We start from the raw sequence: 23,515 nt of genomic DNA, 5'->3' as shown, positions 1-23,515 counted from the left end.
ACCTAACCTAAATCAAACACCTCTATCCTAACCTAACCTAACCTTACCTAACCTAACTCCATCAAATACCTCGAATACTACCTAACTTAACCTTAACCTAACCTTACCTAACCTACCGAACCTAACCTAACCTAACCTAACCTATCCTAACCTAACCTAACCTAACCTAACCTAACTTATCCTAATCTAACCTATCCTCACCTAACCTAACCTAACCTAACCTAACCTTACCTAACCTAACCTAACTCACTCACAAACACCTTTGAACATTTCCAAACAACACTGAAGCACTTCCAAAATATCATTTTGATTACTCTCAAATAAGATTTGACAGCTCTAATTTATCTACACTTACACATTTCATTAAATTACAACTCATCCCCCCAAACTCCTCCCTCATTCTCCAGACTTTACAACATTAGCACAAAAAAAAACTAACTCATACACTTATGACATGAGACATTACCATATCTAACACACTGACTAACTTTGAACCATCTCTGAACACCACTGATCTTCTTCAAAAATACTCTGCACATCATTTGAACACCTTCAAAAAACACCATCAAACACCTCCGAATACTCCCAAAAAAACACTACTGATTACTACCAAATCACCACTGATTACTACCAAATCACCGTCAAAATCACCAGAAACTAAGTTTAACATCAGCATCTAACATCCTTTTTATAGAAATCCCCTCAAATCACTATAACCAAGAACTCCCTCCCCATTTGGCGCATAAAAAAAAAAAAAAAAAGCATGAACACAAACCTAATACACAAACACTTAGTACATGATCACCATCAACTGAAAAACATATCTTGTACACACACACATAATCTAAGACAACCACCAACTACATTCACCCATGTTCACTTACCTCAAAATCACTAATATCACAAAAAAACAATCATTTTTATAAACATTTCACACACACACAAAAAAAAATCATATTTGTCAATATCTAAGCGCACTCACCTCACTACCACCAACACACGATGTCTCACCTCACAGGACCGACGAGCTCACCTCCAGTGACGTCACACTCCCATTGTGTTACTTGGTGGTTGGTAACATCACACCTAACCCCCTTGTTTCAACCTGTTGTACCCTACATTATCTAAGAACACTATATCCAAGACGATTACCAGATTTTATGATCCCCAACACCAAGATCACAGAAAAACACACATTTTTATAATTATTCACACAAAAATCACGATCACCAATTCCATATCATGTTTACCGTCATCTATCAACACTAATCACCAAGATCACCAAAAAATCTAAGATCATGCATCTCAAAACTACTATGATCACTGAAAACACTTATTTTTAAACATTCGCACAAAAATAAGACATACACAAAAATACCACAACACTTCCACCAACATCTATAACATAACATGAGCACTATAACATATCACTATCACAAAAAAAATAATACACAGACACCCACATAATATACATTTCAATTGCAAATTTAAGACATGAGACATACACACCAAATCTAAGACATTCACCTCCAACTAAGACATACACATCACCCCTAAAACTTCCTTCCTTATTCATTCCGTATATCTCCTAGAGCTGTTTTAACCCCGACGGATCCATCACGACGTAGGAGCCAGAGGAACCATCACCACTCCAACACCACCTACTACACTCTGACTCCTACGACGTGATGGATCCGTCGGGGTTAAAAACAGCTCTAGGAGATATACGGAATGAATAAGGAAGGAAGTTTTAGGGGTGATGTGTATGTCTTAGTTGGAGGTGAATGTCTTAGATTTGGTGTGTATGTCTCATGTCTTAAATTTGCAATTGAAATGTATATTATGTGGGTGTCTGTGTATTATTTTTTTTGTGATAGTGATATGTTATAGTGCTCATGTTATGTTATAGATGTTGGTGGAAGTGTTGTGGTATTTTTGTGTATGTCTTATTTTTGTGCGAATGTTTAAAAATAAGTGTTTTCAGTGATCATAGTAGTTTTGAGATGCATGATCTTAGATTTTTTGGTGATCTTGGTGATTAGTGTTGATAGATGACGGTAAACATGATATGGAATTGGTGATCGTGATTTTTGTGTGAATAATTATAAAAATGTGTGTTTTTCTGTGATCTTGGTGTTGGGGATCATAAAATCTGGTAATCGTCTTGGATATAGTGTTCTTAGATAATGTAGGGTACAACAGGTTGAAACAAGGGGGTTAGGTGTGATGTTACCAACCACCAAGTAACACAATGGGAGTGTGACGTCACTGGAGGTGAGCTCGTCGGTCCTGTGAGGTGAGACATCGTGTGTTGGTGGTAGTGAGGTGAGTGCGCTTAGATATTGACAAATATGATTTTTTTTTGTGTGTGTGTGAAATGTTTATAAAAATGATTGTTTTTTTGTGATATTAGTGATTTTGAGGTAAGTGAACATGGGTGAATGTAGTTGGTGGTTGTCTTAGATTATGTGTGTGTGTACAAGATATGTTTTTCAGTTGATGGTGATCATGTACTAAGTGTTTGTGTATTAGGTTTGTGTTCATGCTTTTTTTTTTTTTTTTTTATGCGCCAAATGGGGAGGGAGTTCTTGGTTATAGTGATTTGAGGGGATTTCTATAAAAAGGATGTTAGATGCTGATGTTAAACTTAGTTTCTGGTGATTTTGACGGTGATTTGGTAGTAATCAGTGGTGATTTGGTAGTAATCAGTAGTGTTTTTTTGGGAGTATTCGGAGGTGTTTGATGGTGTTTTTTGAAGGTGTTCAAATGATGTGCAGAGTATTTTTGAAGAAGATCAGTGGTGTTCAGAGATGGTTCAAAGTTAGTCAGTGTGTTAGATATGGTAATGTCTCATGTCATAAGTGTATGAGTTAGTTTTTTTTTGTGCTAATGTTGTAAAGTCTGGAGAATGAGGGAGGAGTTTGGGGGGATGAGTTGTAATTTAATGAAATGTGTAAGTGTAGATAAATTAGAGCTGTCAAATCTTATTTGAGAGTAATCAAAATGATATTTTGGAAGTGCTTCAGTGTTGTTTGGAAATGTTCAAAGGTGTTTGTGAGTGAGTTAGGTTAGGTTAGGTAAGGTTAGGTTAGGTTAGGTTAGGTTAGGTGAGGATAGGTTAGATTAGGATAAGTTAGGTTAGGTTAGGTTAGGTTAGGTTAGGATAGGTTAGGTTAGGTTAGGTTAGGTTCGGTAGGTTAGGTAAGGTTAGGTTAAGGTTAAGTTAGGTAGTATTCGAGGTATTTGATGGAGTTAGGTTAGGTAAGGTTAGGTTAGGTTAGGATAGAGGTGTTTGATTTAGGTTAGGTTAGGTTAGGTTCAGTAGGTTAGGTAAGGTTAGGTTAGGTTAAGTTAGGTAGTATTCGAGGTGTTTAATGGAGTTAGGTAAGGTTAGGTTAGGTTAGGTTAGGATAGGTTAGATTAGGATAAGTTAGGTTAGGTTAGGTTAGGTTAGGATAGACAGTTGGTCTGGAAAGAGATGATTTTCTACCTTGGATGTTACCCGCATTTCATGGCGCCTGTCTGTCCTGAGTTGACGCCGGTGTTCGGTAAGGCGATGATTATCTTAAATCTACCTTAGGTGTGAAGCGCATTACACCATGTGTTGGGGGAGGGGGTGACCCACAATGAGACACTCAGAGCGAGGACAGTGCTTCTATTCGGAAATCGAGTAAATATTTCTACCATTGAGTGTGTTTACCCACAAGAAAATAATGTTCGATTTTACGGTAAAGTTTTCAAAACTAATTTGGAAATATCCAAAATGGAGTCGTTCAAAGTAATTCTGGAGTACTCTAATGTATTTTGGGGGTGTTCCAATATATTTTAGGTTAGGTTAGGATAGGTTCGGCTAGGTTGGGTTAGGTTAAGATAGGTTAGGTTAGGTTATGTTAGGTAAGGTTAGGTTAGGTTAGGTTAGGATAAGTTTGGTAAGGTTAGGATAGGTTAGGTTAGGTTAAGTTAGGTTAGGGTAGGTTCGGTTAGGTTAGGCTAGGTTATGTTAGGTAAGGTTAGGTTAGGTTAGGTTCGGTTAGGTTAGGTTAGGTTAGGTAAGGTTAGGTTAGGTTGTGTTAGGTAAGGTTAGGTTAGGTTAGGTTAGGTTAGGTTAAGTTAGGTTAGGGTAGGTTCGGTAAGGTTAGGTTGGGTTAAGTGGTAAGGTTAGGTTAGGTTATGTTAGGTAAGGTTAGGTTAGGTTATGTTAGGTAAGGTTAGGTTCGGCTAGGTTAGGTTAGGTTTGGTTAAGGTAGGCTAGGTTAGGCTAGGTTAGGTTAGGTTCGGTTAGGTTAGGTTAGGTTAGGTTAGGTTAGGTTAGGTTAGGTTCGGTTAGGTTAGGTTAGGTTAAGTTAGGGTTAGGTTAGGTTAGGCTAGGTTAGGTTAGGCTAGGTTAGGTTAGGTAAGGTTAGGTTAGGTTAAGGTTAGGCTAGGTTAGGATAAGTTAGGTTAGGTTAGGTTAGGTTAGGTTAGGTTAGGTTAGGTTAGGATAAGTTAGGTTAGGTTAGGCTAGGTTAGGGTGTGTGTGTGTGGGATGTGGGATGTGGGTGTTGTGGGATGTGGGTGTTGTTGTCGAACTAGAGATGCCGAAAAGACGTTATAAGTGGGTTGTTGATGAGACTTTTTCTGATGTAGTGTGTCCCCTTATTAACTTTAATGAACTAAAAGGGTTAAAACGAGAAAAAATGGGAGGTGTGGGTGTTGTGACTTTCTGATGTACTGTGTCCCCTTATTAACTTTAATGAACTAAAAGGGTTAAAACGAGAAAAAATTGTGGGTTGTAGGTGTTGTGGGATGTGGGTGTTGATCTTAGTTTATGGTGATTTTGGTGGTGTTTTTGAGTGTATTCAGTGGTGTTTTAGTATTCAGTGGTGTATTTGGGAGTACTCAAATGGTGTTTTTGAAAGTGTTCAAAGGTGTTTTGAGGTTATTCAAAGGTGTTTTGAGTGTGTTCAAATGTTGTTTTTTTTGAAGGTGATCAAGGGTGTTCAAGGGTGTTTTGAAGGTGTTCAAAGGTGTTTTGAGGTTATTCAAAGGTGTTTTGAAGGTGTTGAAGGGTGTTTTGGTTGAATTCAGCGGTGTTTTAGTAGTAATCAGTGGTGTAATTGGGAGTACTCAAATAGTGTTTTGGAAATGTTCAAAGGTGTTCAAAGGTGTTTTGAAGGTGTTGAAGGGTGTTTTGATTGAATTCAGCGGTGTTTTAGTAGTATTCAGTGGTGTAATTGGGAGTACTCAAATTGTGTTTTTTTTTTTTTGGAAGTGTTTCAGTGTTGATTGGAAATGTTCAAAGGTGTTTTTGAAAGTGTTCAAGAGTGTTTTGAAGGTGTTCAAGGGTGTTTGAAGGTGTTGAAGGGTGTTTTGATTGAATTCAGCGGTGTTTTAGTAGTAATCAGTGGTGTAATTGGGAGTACTCAAATAGTGTTTTGGAAATGTTCATGGGTGTTGTGGGATGTGGGTGTTGTGGGTGTTGTTGTCGAACTAGAGATACCGAAAAAAGATGTTATAAGTGGGTTGTTTTTGTGACTTTTTCTGATGTACTGTGCCCCCTTATTAACTTAAATGAACTAAAAGGCCTAAAACGAGAAAAAATTGTGGGTTGTGGATGTTGTTGTTGTGACTTTCTGATGTACTGTGTCCCCTTATTAACTTTAATGAACTAAAAGGGTTAAAACGAGAAAAATTGTGGGTGTTGTGGGGTGTGTGTGCGTGTGTGTTAGGTGACATAGAGTTTTTTTTTTTTTTGTGAAAATCTTGGTTACAGTGATGTGTCCCCTTATTAACTTTAATGAACTAAAAGGGTTAAAACGAGTAAAATTTGTTGGTAATTGATGAGGGTAGTGTAGTCGAATTAGAGTTACCGAAAAAAGATGATATAAGTGGGTTGTGATGAAATTAGTTTAAAAACGATATTCAAAGGTGTTTTGAATGTGTTCAAGGGTGTTCATGTGAGTATTCAAATGATTATGAGAGTGTTTTTGGGGGTGTTCAAAGTAAAGTGTTTGAGTTAGTTTTTGTGACTTTTTTTTCTGATGTATTGTGTCCCCTTAATAACTTTAATGAACTAAAAGGGTAAAAACGAGAAAATGCCTAGTCTGGAGACTGAGGGGATGAGTTGTAATTTAATGAAAGTGCAGATAAATTAGAGATGTCAAATCTTATTTGGGAGTACTCAAATAGTGTTTTGGAAATGTTCAAAGGTGTTTTGAGTGTGTTCAAATGTTGTTTTTGAAGGTGTTCAAGGGTGTTTTGAAGGTGTTCAAGGGTGTTTTGAAGGTGTTCAAAGGTGTTTTGAGGTTATTCAAAGGTGTTTTGAGTGTGTTCAAATGATTATGAGAGTGATTTGAAGGTGTTTTGAAGGTGTTCAAGGGTGTTTATGTGAGTATTCAAAGGTGTTTTTTGAAGGTGTACAAATGATTATGAGAGTACTTATGAAGGTGTTCAAATGATGTGCAAGAGTACTTATGAAGGTGTTCTGGGAGTATTCAGAGGTGATTTGGGGGTGTTCGAATGATGTTTTTGGAGTATTTCAGTGTTGTTTGGAAATGTATAAAGGTATTTTTTGTGAGTATTCAAATGATTTATGAGAGTGTTTTGAAGATGTTCAAAGTAAAAGTGCGTATTTAACTTCGTAATATGTAAAATTGTGAGTAGTGAATTTAACGAAAGTGGATGTAAGCGATGTGGTGACTTTCTGATGCATGTGTCCCCTTATTAACTTTAATGAACTAAAAGGGTTAAAACGAGAAAAATTGGGGGTTATGAGTGAAAATTGTGAGGTGTTGGTTGGAGTGTGAGGGTTCGGGAGGGTGGGGAGGAGGTTACTTCGTGGGGGGAGTGACCTGAGATGAAATATGTCTAGACTTGTGTTGTAAAGAAATTGTGAGTATTAACGAAAAAATGTGCCTTTCTGATGTACTGTGTCCCCTTATTAACTAAAAGGGTAGACAAGATTCAGCCTGTGTGCGCGTGACGTCACTACTATGTTCCCTTATTATCTTGAATGAACTAAAAGGACCGACCTGATTCAACCTGTGTGCGCGGTCCTTTTTAGTTCATTTAACTTAATGAGAGGAATACTGACGTCACTGACCGCCGAGTAAACACCCTTCATTAGACCTGTAGTAAGCATGCCCCCATAGGAGGAGTCTATTTTGAATGCTTACCCCCAGAGGGGGGATTCCAAAAACTTTGATCCGAGGAATTTCGAAAACCCCATAGGGGGGAATCCAAAAAACTTGATCCAAGGAGATGGAGAATTTCGAAAACCCCATAGGGAGGAATCCAAAAAACTTGATCCGAGGAGATGGAGTCAAAACCCCATGGTATTGTCGAGAAATTTTTTGGGGTTGGGGGGTGAAAGTGGGAGGGGGATCCGAGGAAGTGGAGACTTTGATATTGAGAACCCCATAGGGGGGAGTATCCAAAACTTGTATTATCGAGAAAATTTGGGGATGGGGGGTGAAAGGAGGGGTACCCAAAAAACCTTGATCCGAGGAATTGGAGAATTTCGAAAACCCCATAGGGGGGAATCCAAAAAACTTGATCTGAGGAGATGGAGTCAGGGTATTATCGAGAAATTTTTGGGATTGGGGGGTGAAAGTGGGAGGGGGAACCTTAAAAATTTGATCTGAGGAGATGGAGACTTTCGAAACCCCCATAGGGGGAAATCCAAAAACTTGATCCGAGGAGATGGAGAATTTCGAAAACCCCATAGGGGGGAATCCAAAAAAAATTGTATTGTCGAGAAATTTTGAGGATGGGGGTGAAAGTGAGAGGGGGAATCTCAAAAATTTGATCCGAGGAGATGGAGAGCATAAGAAAATGAAATTCAAAAAAAATTCGAAAAAAATCGGAAAAAAATTCGAGGCGCGGGGGCGATCCGGACGACGCTGCAGAAGGCGCAGCAGAAGGCGCGGGCGGGCGCGCGGGCGGGCGCGCGGGCGGGCGCGCGGGCGGGCGGGGCGCGCGGGCGGGCGCGCGGGCGCGCGGGCGGCGCGACGGCGGAGGTCGCGAAGGGGGGGTCGTGGCGGGGGTATTGGTTGGGGGGGTCAAGGGTGAGGTAGTCTCGAGGGCGAGGTCATGGTCAAAACCGGAAGTAACACCTAGGTGTGAAAAGGTGACCCTCCAGCTCCTGGTCCTAGACCGGTTACCTCGCTCAGTGGAAGGCCCAAACCGGAAGGGACCTCCCAGAGGAAGGCCCAAACCGGAGGAGACCGCTCAGTGGAAGGCCCTATACCGGAAGAGACCGCTCAGTGGAAAAATCGACTACTTATATATATATATATATATATATATATGTATATATATATATGTATATATATATATATATATATATATATATAAACTGTCTGTTTTCTCATCAATGTTTTTGAGAGCTTTACGTATTTGTAGTCCAGAGTTCATAGATGAAGAAATATCCAAAATTTATGAAATAGCCATTGATCTGAAATACCCGAGAAATGTAATTGATAAATCATTTAAAATTGCTAGAAATACTTTTCACAACCCAAAAAGGGACAACCAACCTTATTCAACTAAAAATATGTTGGTTCTCCCTTACCATGAAAACTTGGTTGATATGCCTTCTCTTCTTAAGACTTTTAATATTAAAGTTGTATTTAAAAATCTTGATACAGTAAAAAAACTTTTGATAAGAATTCCCCCCAAAATGCTGACGGATGTGCACTGGACAAGCACCTATTGTCGGTTCCTGATCAGCCGGGCTGTGGCTCGTACGTTGGTTTGCGTGCAGCCAGCAGTAACAGCCTGGTTGATCAGGCTCTGATCCACCAGGAGGCATGGTCACAGACCGGGCCGCGGGGGCGTTGACCCCCGGAACTCTCTCCAGGTAAACTCCAGGTAATAAGATTCCTTGTAAAATTTGCGATAAAGTTTATTACGGTCAAACTGGTAAAAGTCTCGAACTTAGATTAAAACAACATAAATACGTATAGCATTAGAACTGAACAAGATTCCAATGCTCTATTTATTCACGTGAGAGATTTTAACCATCCAATTGATTTTCAAAAAGTTGAGAAAGTTGTATTAAGCAAGTCCATGGTCGACAGAAATATAATTGAATCTTGTTTCATAAAAAGCAGTTTTGAAAATAATATGAATATTTCCTTAGGTTTATATAAATTAGATTCATTTATAATTAATAAAATTTGGTTAGAGTTTAATAATACATTGGACAAATAATAAGCCTTATTTCTTGGGTAGAATATTTTGTTAATGGGTTGTCGTGAGGACCCGTCTAGTTGGACCAGCGGACCTACTGCAGTGTTCCTCTTTTCTTATGAGTCCGGTATTGTCGCGCGCCAGGTGTTTCTTTGTTGTGGGAGTTGACTGTGAGGTGTGGTCTTAGCCCTTTAATTGCCTTCCATTGATGTATTACTTTCATAGTTCCTTGACAATGTGAGTAGTCACGAAAGCGCTTGGAATTTCATTACTCTTTCACAGTGGTTGTTTTGCATATATATATATATATATATATATATATATATATATATATATATATATATATATATATATATATATATATATATATATATATATATATATATATAAGCAGAATTATGGACGGGAGGCTTGAACCATAGTCCTGAGAGAGACAGGCCTTATAAGTGTTCTACCGCTTCGGCTACAGGACTTCTAATAAGAAAGTTACATTAGGTAAGGTTCGTCTGGAAATAGGACAAGTGTTTTTTGACGCGGGTCTTAGATGATGACCCGCCATTGGAGCTTTTGGTCATTTGACCGAGGCCTTTCGCTGGCTTACCGGTCCACCCCTTTAAAAATTTTGGTTTTAGTTAAAACCATCTGTTTTCTAATAGAGAAGATTCGGAAATAATACTTCTGTACACAACCTTCACGGCGCGCATAACGGAGATAAAACACCTCAATTACTGGGAGCGCTTGAGGTTCCTAAACCTGTATTCCCTGGAACGCAGGCGGGAGAGATACATGATTATATACACCTGGAAAATCCTAGAGGGACTAGTACCGAACTTGCACACGAAAATCACTCACTACGAAAGCAAAAGACTTGGCAGACGATGCAACATCCCCCCAATGAAAAGCAGGGGTGTCACTAGCACGTTAAGAGACCATACAATAAGTGTCAGGGGCCCGAGACTGTTCAACTGCCTCCCAGCATACATAAGGGGGATTACCAACAGACCCCTGGCAGTCTTCAAGCTGGCACTGGACAAGCACCTAAAGTCGGTTCCTGACCAGCCGGGCTGTGGCTTGTACGTTGGTTTGCGTGCAGCCAGCAGTAACAGCCTGGTTGATCAGGCTCTGATCCACCAGGAGGCCTGGTCACAGACCGGGCCGCGGGGGCGTTGACCCCCGGAACTCTCTCCAGGTAAACTCCAGGTAAACATGTACAAAAGGGTATTTAAGCGCTGGGCCTGTCAGTCTCAGGACCACGTTTGGAGCCTCCTGTCTATCTTTCTGTTTATTCGTTGAAAGTCGTTTATTACGACTTAATCTGACTTTATATATATATATATATATATATATATATATATATATATATATATATATATATATATATATATATATATATATATACACGTGTGTTGGGGGGTGTATTTATTGCAAATCTGTAATTCTCTTAAAAGTTTCAAACATTTCTCTCAATAATTGCTGTAGAATTTTAAATTTAATAATCGTTAAAACATATAAAATTCAAAATTATTCTGACAATACTGATAGATATTTAAACAAATTAAATAAGAATCAGAGCGTGTAATAAGAAACACGAAGAGAAAACATTCACTTACTCTGTGCTAAATACATATTGAGAACAGGAGGGTCGGCGCCATGCATATAATAATAGAAAGTGAAACAATGGGGTGTGTCTGGTGGAATATCTTCTGACCGTAACCTAGCGACGATGTTCACCCCCAGTCTGGAGCTAACGAATAAAAAGTGACCTGTGAAGGAAAACATCAACATGTAAAATGGCATTATGTACTGAAGGAAAACATCAACATGTATATATGGTACAATGTACGTGTATTTAACATAAGAGATATAATCTACTCTTATTATTGGAAGTTTTAGTCTAGACTGAAGCTTGCAGAGGACATTTAAACTTCACAAGACAGTGTGTATTCTCAAGCTATTGACAAGTGACTGACTTGTAAGTTATCTCAGATTCGTAAAAAAAGATAACTTAACATCCACACAAGGATCATTAAACGAAACTTACCTATGCGCTACACACTTGTACACTAAACCGCTTAAGTAAATTTTTGATGTATAAACTGTGAAAATTTATTATATATTTCTCTGCTGATATTCTAGTTTTAATCTGTAGATTAAAGGTAATTCTCTATTATTAAATTATTATACTAACTAATACACATGTGTAAAACATCGGTTCGTCTTTAAATTGTTTTAATTAATGAAAGCAGTGAGATAAACTAGAAGAAAAACACTAAGATTCATCTTGAGAGAAAATCATAATTTATACTTGCCTCCAGAAAGCTGAGTTGTGTGGTCTACTGCTGGGCCCAGATCTTCGTATAAACTTGTAGCTAGCATTTCTGAAGTAACTAGTTGCCAGTCTCCACCATCATTTATATACTGACTCCAGCCACAGAGTAAGTTAGCCTCAAAGGTACAAGTGAGCAGTGTATCAGGCGGAGGGGTTGAAGAAGGGCTTGGGGTAGTAGTCACCCCTTTACAAAAGTCAGGAGTCACTTCAATGTCGTCCACAGCAATGTAGGCTAATGAGGTATAAACTGTTAAAATATGCTGCATCGTAAACATATATATTCTCAATTCATCTAACTAATATGCATAGAATATTAAATGTAATGTTTTAGTATATCACTGTCTTGGCTTGAAGCCTCGTTTTAATTTTCATACATATAGTAAGTAAAAGAAATGGTCATAACTATGACCGGTAAGCCAGCGAAAAGCCTCGGTCGCATGACCAAAAGCTCCAACGCCGGGTCATAATCTAAGACCCTCGTCAGGAAGCACTTGTCCTGTTTCCTGACAAACCTTACTTAACCTAACCTAAGACATGCAACATTCACTTTACATCTTGGTTGAGCTATAGTGTCATTCTTGGGGTAATGGATAAATGGCCAATTTACATTGTAATATAATTTTATATTTAGGGTTATAAAAGCGCAACTTGTTACTACAAACCCTAGATCTCAACTTACCATCTTGATTCATAATTATCATAGCTGCAGAATGTAAACGGATGCGGAAGAGATACGTCATGCTTGTGAGAGTGAAACTTTGGAAACTCCATACTTGATTTTGTTCATAAGACAACACGGCAATGTTCTTGCTTAGGTTCTTAGCTACGTCCACAACACTAATGGCTAGTGCATTATTATCTGTTTATAGAGAGAAATAAAATTTCGTGGGGCATATTTTACTTCAGAGTATATACACACACATTACCTACAATATTTTTTTTCACTACTTACCCTTAACATAAAGTGATTTTAACCCCTTAGGTATTATCATTTAATTAAAAAAATATAAAGCAATAACATAATTTTGTTTTCAGCTTACCGTCATTATGAAGGGTATTAATATAGAACTTTAAGCAATAGCTGTCCTTCGCTGGGTAAATATCGACACTCTCCAGGTCAGCAAAACATTGCCCACCAGTGGAGGTAACTTTACATTTACTGGTGTCAGCAATTACATAGTGACCTGGGGAAATAGAAACCCTGTCATGGTTATTTTATACTAGGTATTTTTTTTTTTTACAATTAACGTTTTGAATTATATTTTACTGTATTAAAATCATATGATTTGCATTTATGAGGGCACTACTTCCAGACAATATAAGCCGGTATATGACAACGAGACAAATTCAGACTTTGACTTAAGTAAGGGGGCACGAGTATTGTGCAAAATAATTCTTTCCTTCATGGGGAAGGACTAAACCCACAGGGGTCATACAGCGCCTTGGGGAATGGAAGGCATTTAGGCTCGATTCAAGGAACTTGAGCACTGGTCCAGTTCCTTATATCAAGAGCCCCTCACTAGCATCAAAGAACATCCCATGCGGAGACTAAACAGAAGGGAAACCACGTATACTTGGCGGGGTGAGGACGTACACGTTGTTCAATGAATGTTTCACAAGATAATACAAAGTAAAAACTGTTTTTTCCTGGAGATGACAGAATAAACACGAATTGACACACTCAAATTCGCCATCTAATGCTAATTAATCTTTTGATTGAAATGTCTGAGCAATGTGAAAGGAACTTCTAACTCGTAATCAACGGTGTCAGTATTCCGAGTTCAATCGACAAAATGCTTTTCGTCCCATTTCTTTCAATGGCTGTTCATCCATAAATAAACCTTAAGAGAAAATGGTTCTAAACAGTCTCATCCATGAAATTACAACCTTTAAGTCCCTCCAGTTAAATGGCTTCAAGTATGAAAGAAATAAACCACTGTACAATGACAACTATACAACCTTCCATTTTGCTTTTTATAGTTATTCAAGAAACCGGTTACCCGGACTTGAGTCCTGGAGGCGGAAAGTACAGTGCCGGCACTCTAAAGGAGAGGTTTGGGATATTTGCTGTTTAGAGTGACTTCTCAACTGTCGTATCTAGTGAATTTATCGAAAAGTGGTTATAAGTGTTGTGGTGACTTTCTGATGAAATAGTTAAAACGAGAAAAATTGGGGGTTATGAGTGAAAATTGTGAGGTGTTGGTTGGAGTGTGAGGGTTCGGGAGGGTGGGGAGGAGGAGAGAGAGAAGATTACTTCGTGGGGAGTGACCTGAGATGAAATAGTTAAAACGAGAAAAATGTCTAGACTTGTGTTGTATTTTGTAAAGAAATTGTGGATTGTTGTGGGTATTAACGAAAAAAATGTGAAATTATTTGGATTATCCTGGGTTAAGAGTGAAAAATGTGTAGGGGGAAGTCGGCAAGATTCAGCCTTTGTGTGTGGGGTCATCGTGTGACGTCACTGACATAGGGGGAAGTCGACAAGATTCAGCCTGTATGTGTGAGGTCATCACGTGACGTCACTGACCGCCGAGTAAACACAGGTGGGGTGACGTCACACTTGTTTAGACCTGTAGTAAGAGAAAGTACCATGCCTCATAGGAGGAGTTCATTTGAATGCTTACCCTGAGAGGGGGGAATCCAAAAACTTGATCCGAGGAGATGGAGTCTTGGTATTATCGAGAAAAAAACTTGATCCAAGGAGATCATAAGAATTTCGAAACCCCATAGGGGGGAATCCAAAAGCTTGATCCGAGGAATTGGAGACTTTGTATTATCGAGAAAAAACTTGATCCAAGGAGATGGAGACTTTGATTTCGCGAAAAAAACTTTATCCAAGGAGATGGAGTCTTTGATTTCGAGAAAAAAAATTCGAAAAAATTTGGGATGGGGGTGAAAGTGGGAGGAATCCAAAAAACTTGATCCGAGGAGATGGAGGAGAAATACTTGGACATAGAGGGTAGAAGTGGATGGTGGGGGAAATATTTGTATTATTGATATCGAGAAAAACTTGATCCGTGGAGATGGAGCAGGAATATTTGGGGGTGGAAGGAGGGGGTACCCAAAAATTTGATCCGAGGAATTGGAGTCTTTGTATTATCGAGAGAAAAAAATTCGAAAAAATTTGGGGTGGGGGTGAAAGTGGGAGGGGCAATCCAAAAAACTTGATTCGAGGAAGTGGAGAGCACAATAAAATGAAATTCAAAAAAAAAATTGAAAAAATCGGAAAAAAATTCGGGGAGCGGGGGCGATCCGGACGACGCTGCAGAAGGTGCAGCAGAAGGCACGGGCAGGGCGCGACGGACGGGTGGGTCGGCGCGAGGGCAGGGGCGGGTGGGGGGCGCGAGGGCGGGGGCGGGTGGGGGGCGCAGGGGCGCTGGTGGGGGTGCGAGGGTGTGGGGTTGAGGGTGAGGTGGTCTCGAGGGTGAGGTGGTCTCGAGGGCGAGGTTCCATATATATATATATATATATATATATATATATATATATATATATATATATATATATATATATATATATATGAATTGACACAGTTACTTTTTGCTGATGATACTGTGCTTATGGGAGATTCTAAAGAAAAATGCCTGCACTTTAAAGGAGGGGTTTGGGATATTGGCAGTTTGGAGGGATATGTTGTGTATCTTTATATGTGTATGCTTCTAGACTGTTGTATTCTGAGCGCCTCTGCAAAAACAGTGATAATGTGCGAGTGTGGTGAAAGTGTTGAATGATGAAAGTATTTTCTTTTTGGGGATTTTCTTTCTTTTTTGGGTCACCCTGCCTCGGTGGGAGACGGCCGACTTGTTGAAATATATATATATATATATATATATATATATATATATATATATATATATATATATATATATATATATATATATATGACAGATTAGTTTAGAAACTAATATAAAAAATACAGTTACAGCTCAAAATAACACAAACACGTCATTACAATTCAGGTAATGCAAAAAATTATCGAACGTCAGATAACACAAACACGTCATTACAGGTCAGATATTGCAAAAATTTCTTCACAGGTTCATAAATACAAATCATCAGCTACGGTGAAAAGCACAGTACTCGCTCCCATTCTATTCCTCATCCTCATATCTGACATAGACAGAGATGTAAGCCATAGCTCCGTGTCTTCCTTTGCGGATGACACCCAGATTGCCAAGACAGTGACCTCCATCGAAGACACCGCAAGACTTAAGTAAGTTTATTCAGGTATACACAAATACAGTTACATAGAATTATCATACATAGCAGCATATGTGTAGATAACCTAGGATAACCCAAAAAAAGTCAGACACAGTGACTTATTTCCATTGGGGTCCTTCAAGCGGACATTAACCAAATGTGCAAATGGGCCACTCAAAACAATATGAAGTTTAATGAAGGGAAATTTCAACTACTCACATATGGAAAACTTAAGAAATTAAAACTGTATCAGGGTATACGGCAAATTCTAACTGTACAATAGAGCGAAAAAGCAATGTGAGGGACCTGGGAGTGATAATGTCAGAGGATCTCGCCTTCAAAGACCACAACAATGTATCTACCGCATCTGCTAGGAAAATGATAGGATGGATAATGAGAACCTTCGAAACTAGGGACGCCAAGCCCATGATGATTCTCTTTAAATCGCTTGTTCTCTCTAGGCTGTAATACTCCTGTACACTAACTGCCCCCTTCAAGGCAGGGGAAATTGCTGATCTGGAGAGTGTACAAAGAACTTTCATGGCACACATAAGTACGATAAGGCACCTAAATTACTGGGAACGATTGAAGGCCCTTGATTTGTATTCCCTGGAGCGCAGGCGAGAGAGATACGTTATAATATACACTTGGAAGGTCCTGGAGGGATTGGCACCAAACCTGCACACGAAAATCACTCCCTATGAAAGCAAAAGACTCGGCAGGAGATGCAACATTCCCCCGATGAAAAACAGGGGCGCCACGAGTAACCTGAGAGACAACACAATAAGTGTCCGAGGCCCAAGACTGTTCAATTGCCTCCCAGCATACATAAGGGGGATTACCAATAGACCCCTGGCTGTCTTCAAGAAGGCACTGGACAGGCATGTAAAGTCAATACCTGACCAACCGGGCTGTGGTTCGTACGTCAGTTTGCGTGCGCTCAGCAGCAACAGCCTGGTTGATCAGACCCTGATCTACCACGAGGTCTGCTCTCAGACCAAGCCGCGGGGGGCGTTAACCCCCGGAACCCTCTCCAGGTAACTGCAGGTAGGTTAAATAATTCAAACATAAGTTATCACAGGTCAAATAATACAAATACAAGTCATTAGAAGTCAAGATAAAACGCACGGTATCACAGGTTAAATACTTTGGATAAAATAATATCTGAAGCATAGATGAAATTGATCCATTTTGGGGTCAATTCTGCATGTAATCTACAGCGCCAGCTGGCTTGTCATGTACTCCACTTGGTAGACCTACTGTTTTTACTTTGCCTTACATAATTATACTTTTTGATTAGAGCACACGCAGCAATTCCTCCTCCCACACACACTTTATACAAATCCAATAAACAGCTTACACCTTGCTTCATTTTATTTTCTCCCATTTTCGATCCTCCAAATGACGGATCACGGTCGACAATTTGGATTTGGACCCACTAGTCCTAGGGATTCGGTTCGAGGAGTGACTCGATGTCACTGGTAGTGTTACCCACGACCTTAATTATTTAATGCCACTGACTTCCTCTACATAACCTATTTCATCTTTATTGCCCATTTTAATGAATGAATTATCGTGCTGTAGATGTCTAGGCAGCCTGTGGCCTCAGTGACCCCTCATGTGCTCGGCAGATCTTAAACCTGACTAACTTCGTATGCACTGTGTGTAGTTGGGTCGATTTCCAGCATGGGTGGATATTATTTCTGATGACCTGCCTATTCCTTTTTGTGCATGCAACCTATTTAGTGGTTTATATTTTTTTAATTCTTGTTAAGTTTTATTTACAAGCTAGGAGCTGTAATCCTACCTTAAGTCTTTTCAAAGCCTTAGCCTAGTGTCGGTAATAACTTTACGGTATGGCATATCCCCAGGATACAACTTACAAGAGTTAAGTAACACACACCTATACACTGCTCTGTGGGTGTACATGATAACAGATACAATGAGACTACATTAGGGATTGTGTAAGACTTTCAACAGCTGTTCTTAGCAGATGTCTGCTGGCTCACTATCTGCTGAGCACTATATACCGAGGTGCTCTGATAATTATCTCATTGAGACATCAATACATATTGCTCAACCTGTTATATCCTCCGCACTAACAAATTATTACTGTCAGTTACAGACTAATACGAGTATTCAAAAACTATTACGAGAAAATAATATTAAAAGCCTGCTGCAAAATGTAACTGGTGGCCTGGTGGTTAACGCTCTCGCTTCACACGGCGAGGGCTTGGGTTCGATTCCCAGCCAGAGTAGAAACATTGGACATGTTTCTTTCCACCTGTTGTCTATGTTCCCCATCAGTAAAATGGGTACCTGGGTGTTAGTCGACTGGTGTGGGTCGCATCCTGGGACACTGACCTAATTTGCCCGAAATGCGGAGCATAACAAGGGACTTTCTATATAGTAGTATGTCATTGTTGTCAGCTAGGACTGTATACCCTGTACATGTACTTGTAGTAAATAAAGATATTATTATTATTATTATGACTAAAAGACCCGCGTCAGGAAACTTCCTGTTTTCTGACAACCATTATACTACTACTACTACTACTACTACTACTACTACTACTACTGCATGCTCCATAACAAACCTTTGCCGGAGAGAGTGGTGTGATCAACTTCGAGACCACTGGGTCCATCTTCTGCTGTGTACCATATCCAGTTGTTGGTGGTGAAGAGGGACGAGACTAAACTTAGGTCTGTCCAACCACACAATCCATTCTCAAATGTGCATGACCCAGGATCACCACATGTTCCTCGTACAATGGAAAGATCATCCCAGGCCATGGCGCCTTCATTGCCAGTCCTACGAACACCTTCCAAGATTATCTGTTCTTCGGAAAAATTATTTGAGATTATTTTCAAAATCGTGTAATATTAATAATTTCATAATAAGGTGAAAGTAAATGTATAAGTGTACTAAGCTCTTAAAACTATTTTCATTAAAACATTCATAAAATTAGTGAAATGATATTAGCACAAGTGTTTGGATGAAAAATTATCTAATTCTTCTACTGTAAATTTTATATTTCTTCGTTAACCAATTAAGTGTCCTCGTGGCCTGGATACTAAAGCTCTCGCTTCACACGGCGAGTGTCCAGGTTCGATTCCCGGCGAGTATAGAAATATTTTCTCCATGGGGAAGTAGAGCAGAATTCTTCCTCCGTAAGCCATGCGTGTCGTAAGAGTCGACTAAAATACCGGGAGGAAGGGGCTAGTAACCCCTTCTCCTGTATATATTACTAAAGTTAAAAAGAGAAACTTTTGTTTTTCTTTTTGGGCCACGCTGCTTCGGTGGGAAACGGCCGATTTGTTGAAAGATGATATATCTTTAGAAATATTTTCATCCAACTTTTTCTTACAATGGTTGTGTGAGCGTTCGAGCATGCACTACATTCAGACCTACATTAATCTACAACTGAAATAATCGCATTATTTTAGCTAGTGTCACATTTCAAACAGTAATAACTTACACTAAATTCCTGGTCATTTTTGAGAGTGACCTGACCGAACTGCCATTTATTACCGAAGTCAACAGTATGCTGCCAAATCCGTTCTGATAATTCGGTGGTCAACAGACGGACACCAAGTTCTCCTACAGGATCCGAGGGGCTGAAAAAAATACAAAAATATAATGAATATTTTTCATATCAGTATTAATACTGCAAAATGTTTAGATATGGGAGTATATTACATATACTGACATTATTTCCAAGCTGGAATAAGTAGTGTATACAATGCCTAGTTTGGCTATAAACATTACCCTATATATCTAAATTAATTTCAGACAGTATTCGCATATTTTTCTACATGTTAAAATAAAATGTGTACAACACTAAAGTGAAGTTACATAAAATATTAGTAGCAACAGAAAGGGAGTGAGAACAAGATACAATGTTCAGTCACTTGCGGGTCTGAAAGTAATAAACAAAGAAATGTTGAATGGGTTAATTTAATGATTACGACAACAAAAATTATTGGACTCCATCACAAGTATTACGACAACAAAAATTACTGGACTCCATTACAAGTGAAAATCTTAACTTCTTTAGCTTATTTAACTTATCTTTGTTATTCAGTAACTCATAAATAACTACTATATTTCTGAAATTAATTATACTTTCACAAATTAGAGCAACACTGAGGCCCAAAATATTTTTATACCCTAAAGTTAGGTCAAGCGAGCTATAGTATGAAACAATATGGAGAAGAAGTGACAGGATTGAGCTTTTTATAGCGCCAAGAGATGAGACGTAGGCCACTAGGAGAGGTAAGAACTCAGATGTTGAGAGGTCAGGTCCCTCTCAAATCCAGCCCCTCTCACTAGTGGAAGTTGTCGAAGTTGATTGCAGGTCTGTACCAAGATACCCTTGTGTTGTAGTGTCTGACAGATTGAACATTAAAATGGTATAAAATACCAACAGGTTGTTATGCAACAGTTAGGTATCTTTATTATGAAACGTTTCGCCTACACAGTAGGCTTCTTCAGTCAAGTACAGAAAAGTTGATAGAAGCAGACACTGCAACACAAGGGTATCTTGGTACAGACCTGCAATCAACTTCGACAACTTCCACTAGTGAGAGGGGCTGGATTTGAGAGGGACCTGACCTCTCAACATCTGAGTTCTTACCTCTCCTAGTGGCCTACGTCTCATCTCTTGGCGCTATAAAAAGCTCCATCCTGTCACTTCTTCTCCAAGCGAGCTAGCTCCCAGATAAAGGCCATCTGGATGATAAATGTTCAGGTCATTGCTAGAGAGCTAAAAACAGCACAATAAAAAAATACCGACGCAGCATGAGTTGGCCACTGGTAGACGAGACCTCCATGTTGTCGTGAAATTATTTCAAGTTCCTTAATAAAATCTATATGCGTATATAGAATAAATCTACAGTAGTAGATTTCAAGCCAATTTACCAACAAGAGCTCAAATTCATGCCACGTAGTTTAACTCTTATTGGTTTAAATAAATCAACAGTTTTATAATGTATAAAGGATATGGGCAGTTGGAGGAAGTAGTCAGTACGTACAAGGATATAGAACCATGTTAAGGGGCCCAAGAGACATTTGGAACGCAGCGTATTTGGTCAGAAATATGAGTCAATTACCGCATGGCGTCACGATTCAATATTTTACCCCTTCCCCCCCATAAAAAAAAATGAAATAATACTGACGTTGTGTATAAGCGTCACTTTAACAGTTCTTTCACACTAGTACGTGAGTTTGTCCAGACTAAATCACATATATGGCACAAGAAAGTAAAGGCTGTGTGGTAGTAAGACCCACCAGTCACTATATTGTTTGACGCCTAGTGAAAATAGGGTATTAAGTATGCTAAACAACCACTGCGAAAAAATAGTTAACCCCAAGCGATCTCGTGATTTCTCACATTATCGAGAAACTGTAAAAATAATAGAACAGCAGAAGGCTTACAAGGCCGAGATAACACCTCACGGTCAACATCCTACACCCCAACCGTCCCTTTATGATGATGCGGGCGAGATGGTCATGAATTTGTCAAACATAGCTTATCTTTTATTAATTATAAATGAATCTAATTTGTATAATACTAAACAAATATTCACATTAAAATCAAAGCTATTTTTTATGAAGCTTGATTCAATTATATTTCTCTTAACCCTAGACCTGCTTGGTACAACTTTCCCAATCTTTTGAAAATTAATTGGATAGTTAAAATCTTTCACATGAATAGAGAGAGCATTAGACTCTTGTCCAGTTCTAATGCTATATTTATGTAGTTACAATCTTGGTTCCAGGTTTTTTCCAAATTGACTGTAATAAACTTGATCACAATATAAATATAAAATTAGAACTGGGAGAGTGTCTAATGCTCTGTTTATTCATGTGAGAAATCACGAAAGCACTTGGAAGTTCACTATTTTTTCACAGTGGCTATTTTGCACATTATGATATCACCTATTCACTGTGATCTTATTGCAAAGGGTATTAAGTGTTATAGTATAAGCGAGACTAGATGGTATCCTTAATACAGAATCAACTGCATGACTGGAGAATACAGCGTAGGGCCATTCAGTATTTTCATGATAAAGTATTTCCAGATAAATATTGTGAATTTATTAGTAAGAATCGAAGCCAGACACAATCACCAGAAGACGTAATCCCAAGCAGGCAAAGCCCCCAGTACGTGCAAGCTTCCCCCCAGGCACAGCCCCCAGCAGGCACAGTCCCTAGTAGGCACAACCCCCAGTAGGCAGAGCCCCAGTAGGCACAGCCACTAAAAGGCAGTCCACCGTATCATATACCCTTTCTATATCGATAAATACAGCAGTTCCTTACCCACATATAACTGATGTACACTTATATGCTTCAGTGTAATTAATTGGTCCTTGCATCCCATATCCTCCTAAGTTATCCTTGCTCCTCTATGATCCTACTTTCTGTCTTACCCTTAAAACTTTCATTAATAATTTTACCGTCCTATCCAATATACAGAACAGGCTTTATTACCTTATTTATAAGTCTTACACTCTCTCGTCCCCTTTTTCATTTACACAAAGGAATATGCATGTTCCTTGCCAATTCTTAGGTACCTTTCCTTATTTCGTGCATATGTTGGATAAATACACCAATCAGTCCAAAATTATATCCCCACCTGCTTTTAACATGTCTTAATCCAATACGTCCCAGCATCTTGATTCCACTGCCTCATGCACTTGTCCCCTAGTCTCCCTCAGCTCTTCTGTACACCTACCTGATATTATTTCTACCTGCACTAGGCATATCACCGCTTACCTATCATCATCAATATTTAACAACTAATTACATATTATCTTCATCCTTTTAGTTACTTCCCCTCCCTACCTAATGTCTTCCCTCTCTCCTTTTTAACTAGCAAGTTCATTTGCTCCTCAGGTTTCATTAAGTTATTAATCTCTCCACAACTTTTATCTTATTCCCAGCAAAATTTGTTGATAATCATCCATTCTTTTTCTTTAGATCATCTTTTGCACTTTGTCACGCGTTTTAATATTAATAAATTATTATTATTATTATTATTTCACGGGAAAATACTAAAAACCTATAGGAGTCATGCAGTACTTGTGGAATGAGAGACAATTAAGCTTGATTCAAGGATGGGGAGGATAGCTCTAATTCCCAAGTAAAATTGAGAAGGCCATGAGAAACTTTGCAGTAATTCTCTAAGAAGAAAAAAATAAATGAGGAACATCAAGAATACTATCTATTAACATAATAAAAATGTAAGAAAAAAAAACTCACTCGTAGAAGTATAAGTAGAACCAGAATTGGAAACAGTCTCCCTCAGGTGTGGTGGTGTTGATGGTAGGACTCCTAAAGTAAGCTTTCTGGTCATTTTGTCCAGGTTCCAGAGGCAGGTACAGGAAGTGACCATCAGGTGTGTCCAGAGAATGATCAGACCTAAACACGATTATGTTTTATTAATAAACTGAGGCATACGACTTAAATTGTAGTTTAATACTCATTTTCTTTCATTTTTTTTTTTTTTTTTTTTTTTTAACTTTACGGTTGTCTCCCGCCAAGGCAGGGTGACCCAAAGAAAACTTTTAAATGAGCTGATGTAGGTAACAGCTCTTAGCTTGCAAATAAAGTTAGGAATATTTAACTTAACCTTGTAAAACCCTGTGTTAAAAAAACAAAAACACTTTCAACACCATTCATTCAATCGCCGTCTTTCCAGAAGTGATAAATAACTATCAGATTTTATCAAAAAACTGCTAAATACCCTGCAAGGCTCTTTCAGGCATTATTTTTTTTATTTGTGGTACTGAATTCAGTTAGTTACATTTAAC

The 23,515-nt window shown here is 38.8% G+C and overlaps 1 protein-coding gene across 2 annotated transcripts in view; it reads right to left on the bottom strand.

Moving 5' to 3' along the window:
• LOC128698663 (MAM and LDL-receptor class A domain-containing protein 2-like) overlaps window positions 1–23,515 on the bottom strand; it is a 382,606-nt gene that overhangs the window by 316,763 nt on the left and 42,328 nt on the right. For both annotated transcript variants that reach the window (XM_070084851.1, XM_070084850.1), the window contains exons 12-18: window positions 22,965–23,123; window positions 19,180–19,318; window positions 18,298–18,535; window positions 12,541–12,684; window positions 12,180–12,359; window positions 11,481–11,732; window positions 10,782–10,934 (exon numbers count right to left, since the gene is read on the bottom strand). In XM_070084851.1, the coding sequence (XP_069940952.1) occupies window positions 10,782–10,934; window positions 11,481–11,732; window positions 12,180–12,359; window positions 12,541–12,684; window positions 18,298–18,535; window positions 19,180–19,318; window positions 22,965–23,123 (1,265 nt within the window). The remainder of the gene's footprint in view (window positions 1–10,781; window positions 10,935–11,480; window positions 11,733–12,179; window positions 12,360–12,540; window positions 12,685–18,297; window positions 18,536–19,179; window positions 19,319–22,964; window positions 23,124–23,515) is intronic.

The sequence above is a fragment of the Cherax quadricarinatus genome, chromosome 14 (genome assembly GCF_038502225.1).
Source record: "Cherax quadricarinatus isolate ZL_2023a chromosome 14, ASM3850222v1, whole genome shotgun sequence".
Taxonomy (NCBI): domain Eukaryota; kingdom Metazoa; phylum Arthropoda; class Malacostraca; order Decapoda; family Parastacidae; genus Cherax; species Cherax quadricarinatus.
The sequence above is the reverse complement of the archived record's forward strand: the minus strand, read 5'-3'. Positions and strand labels throughout refer to the sequence as shown.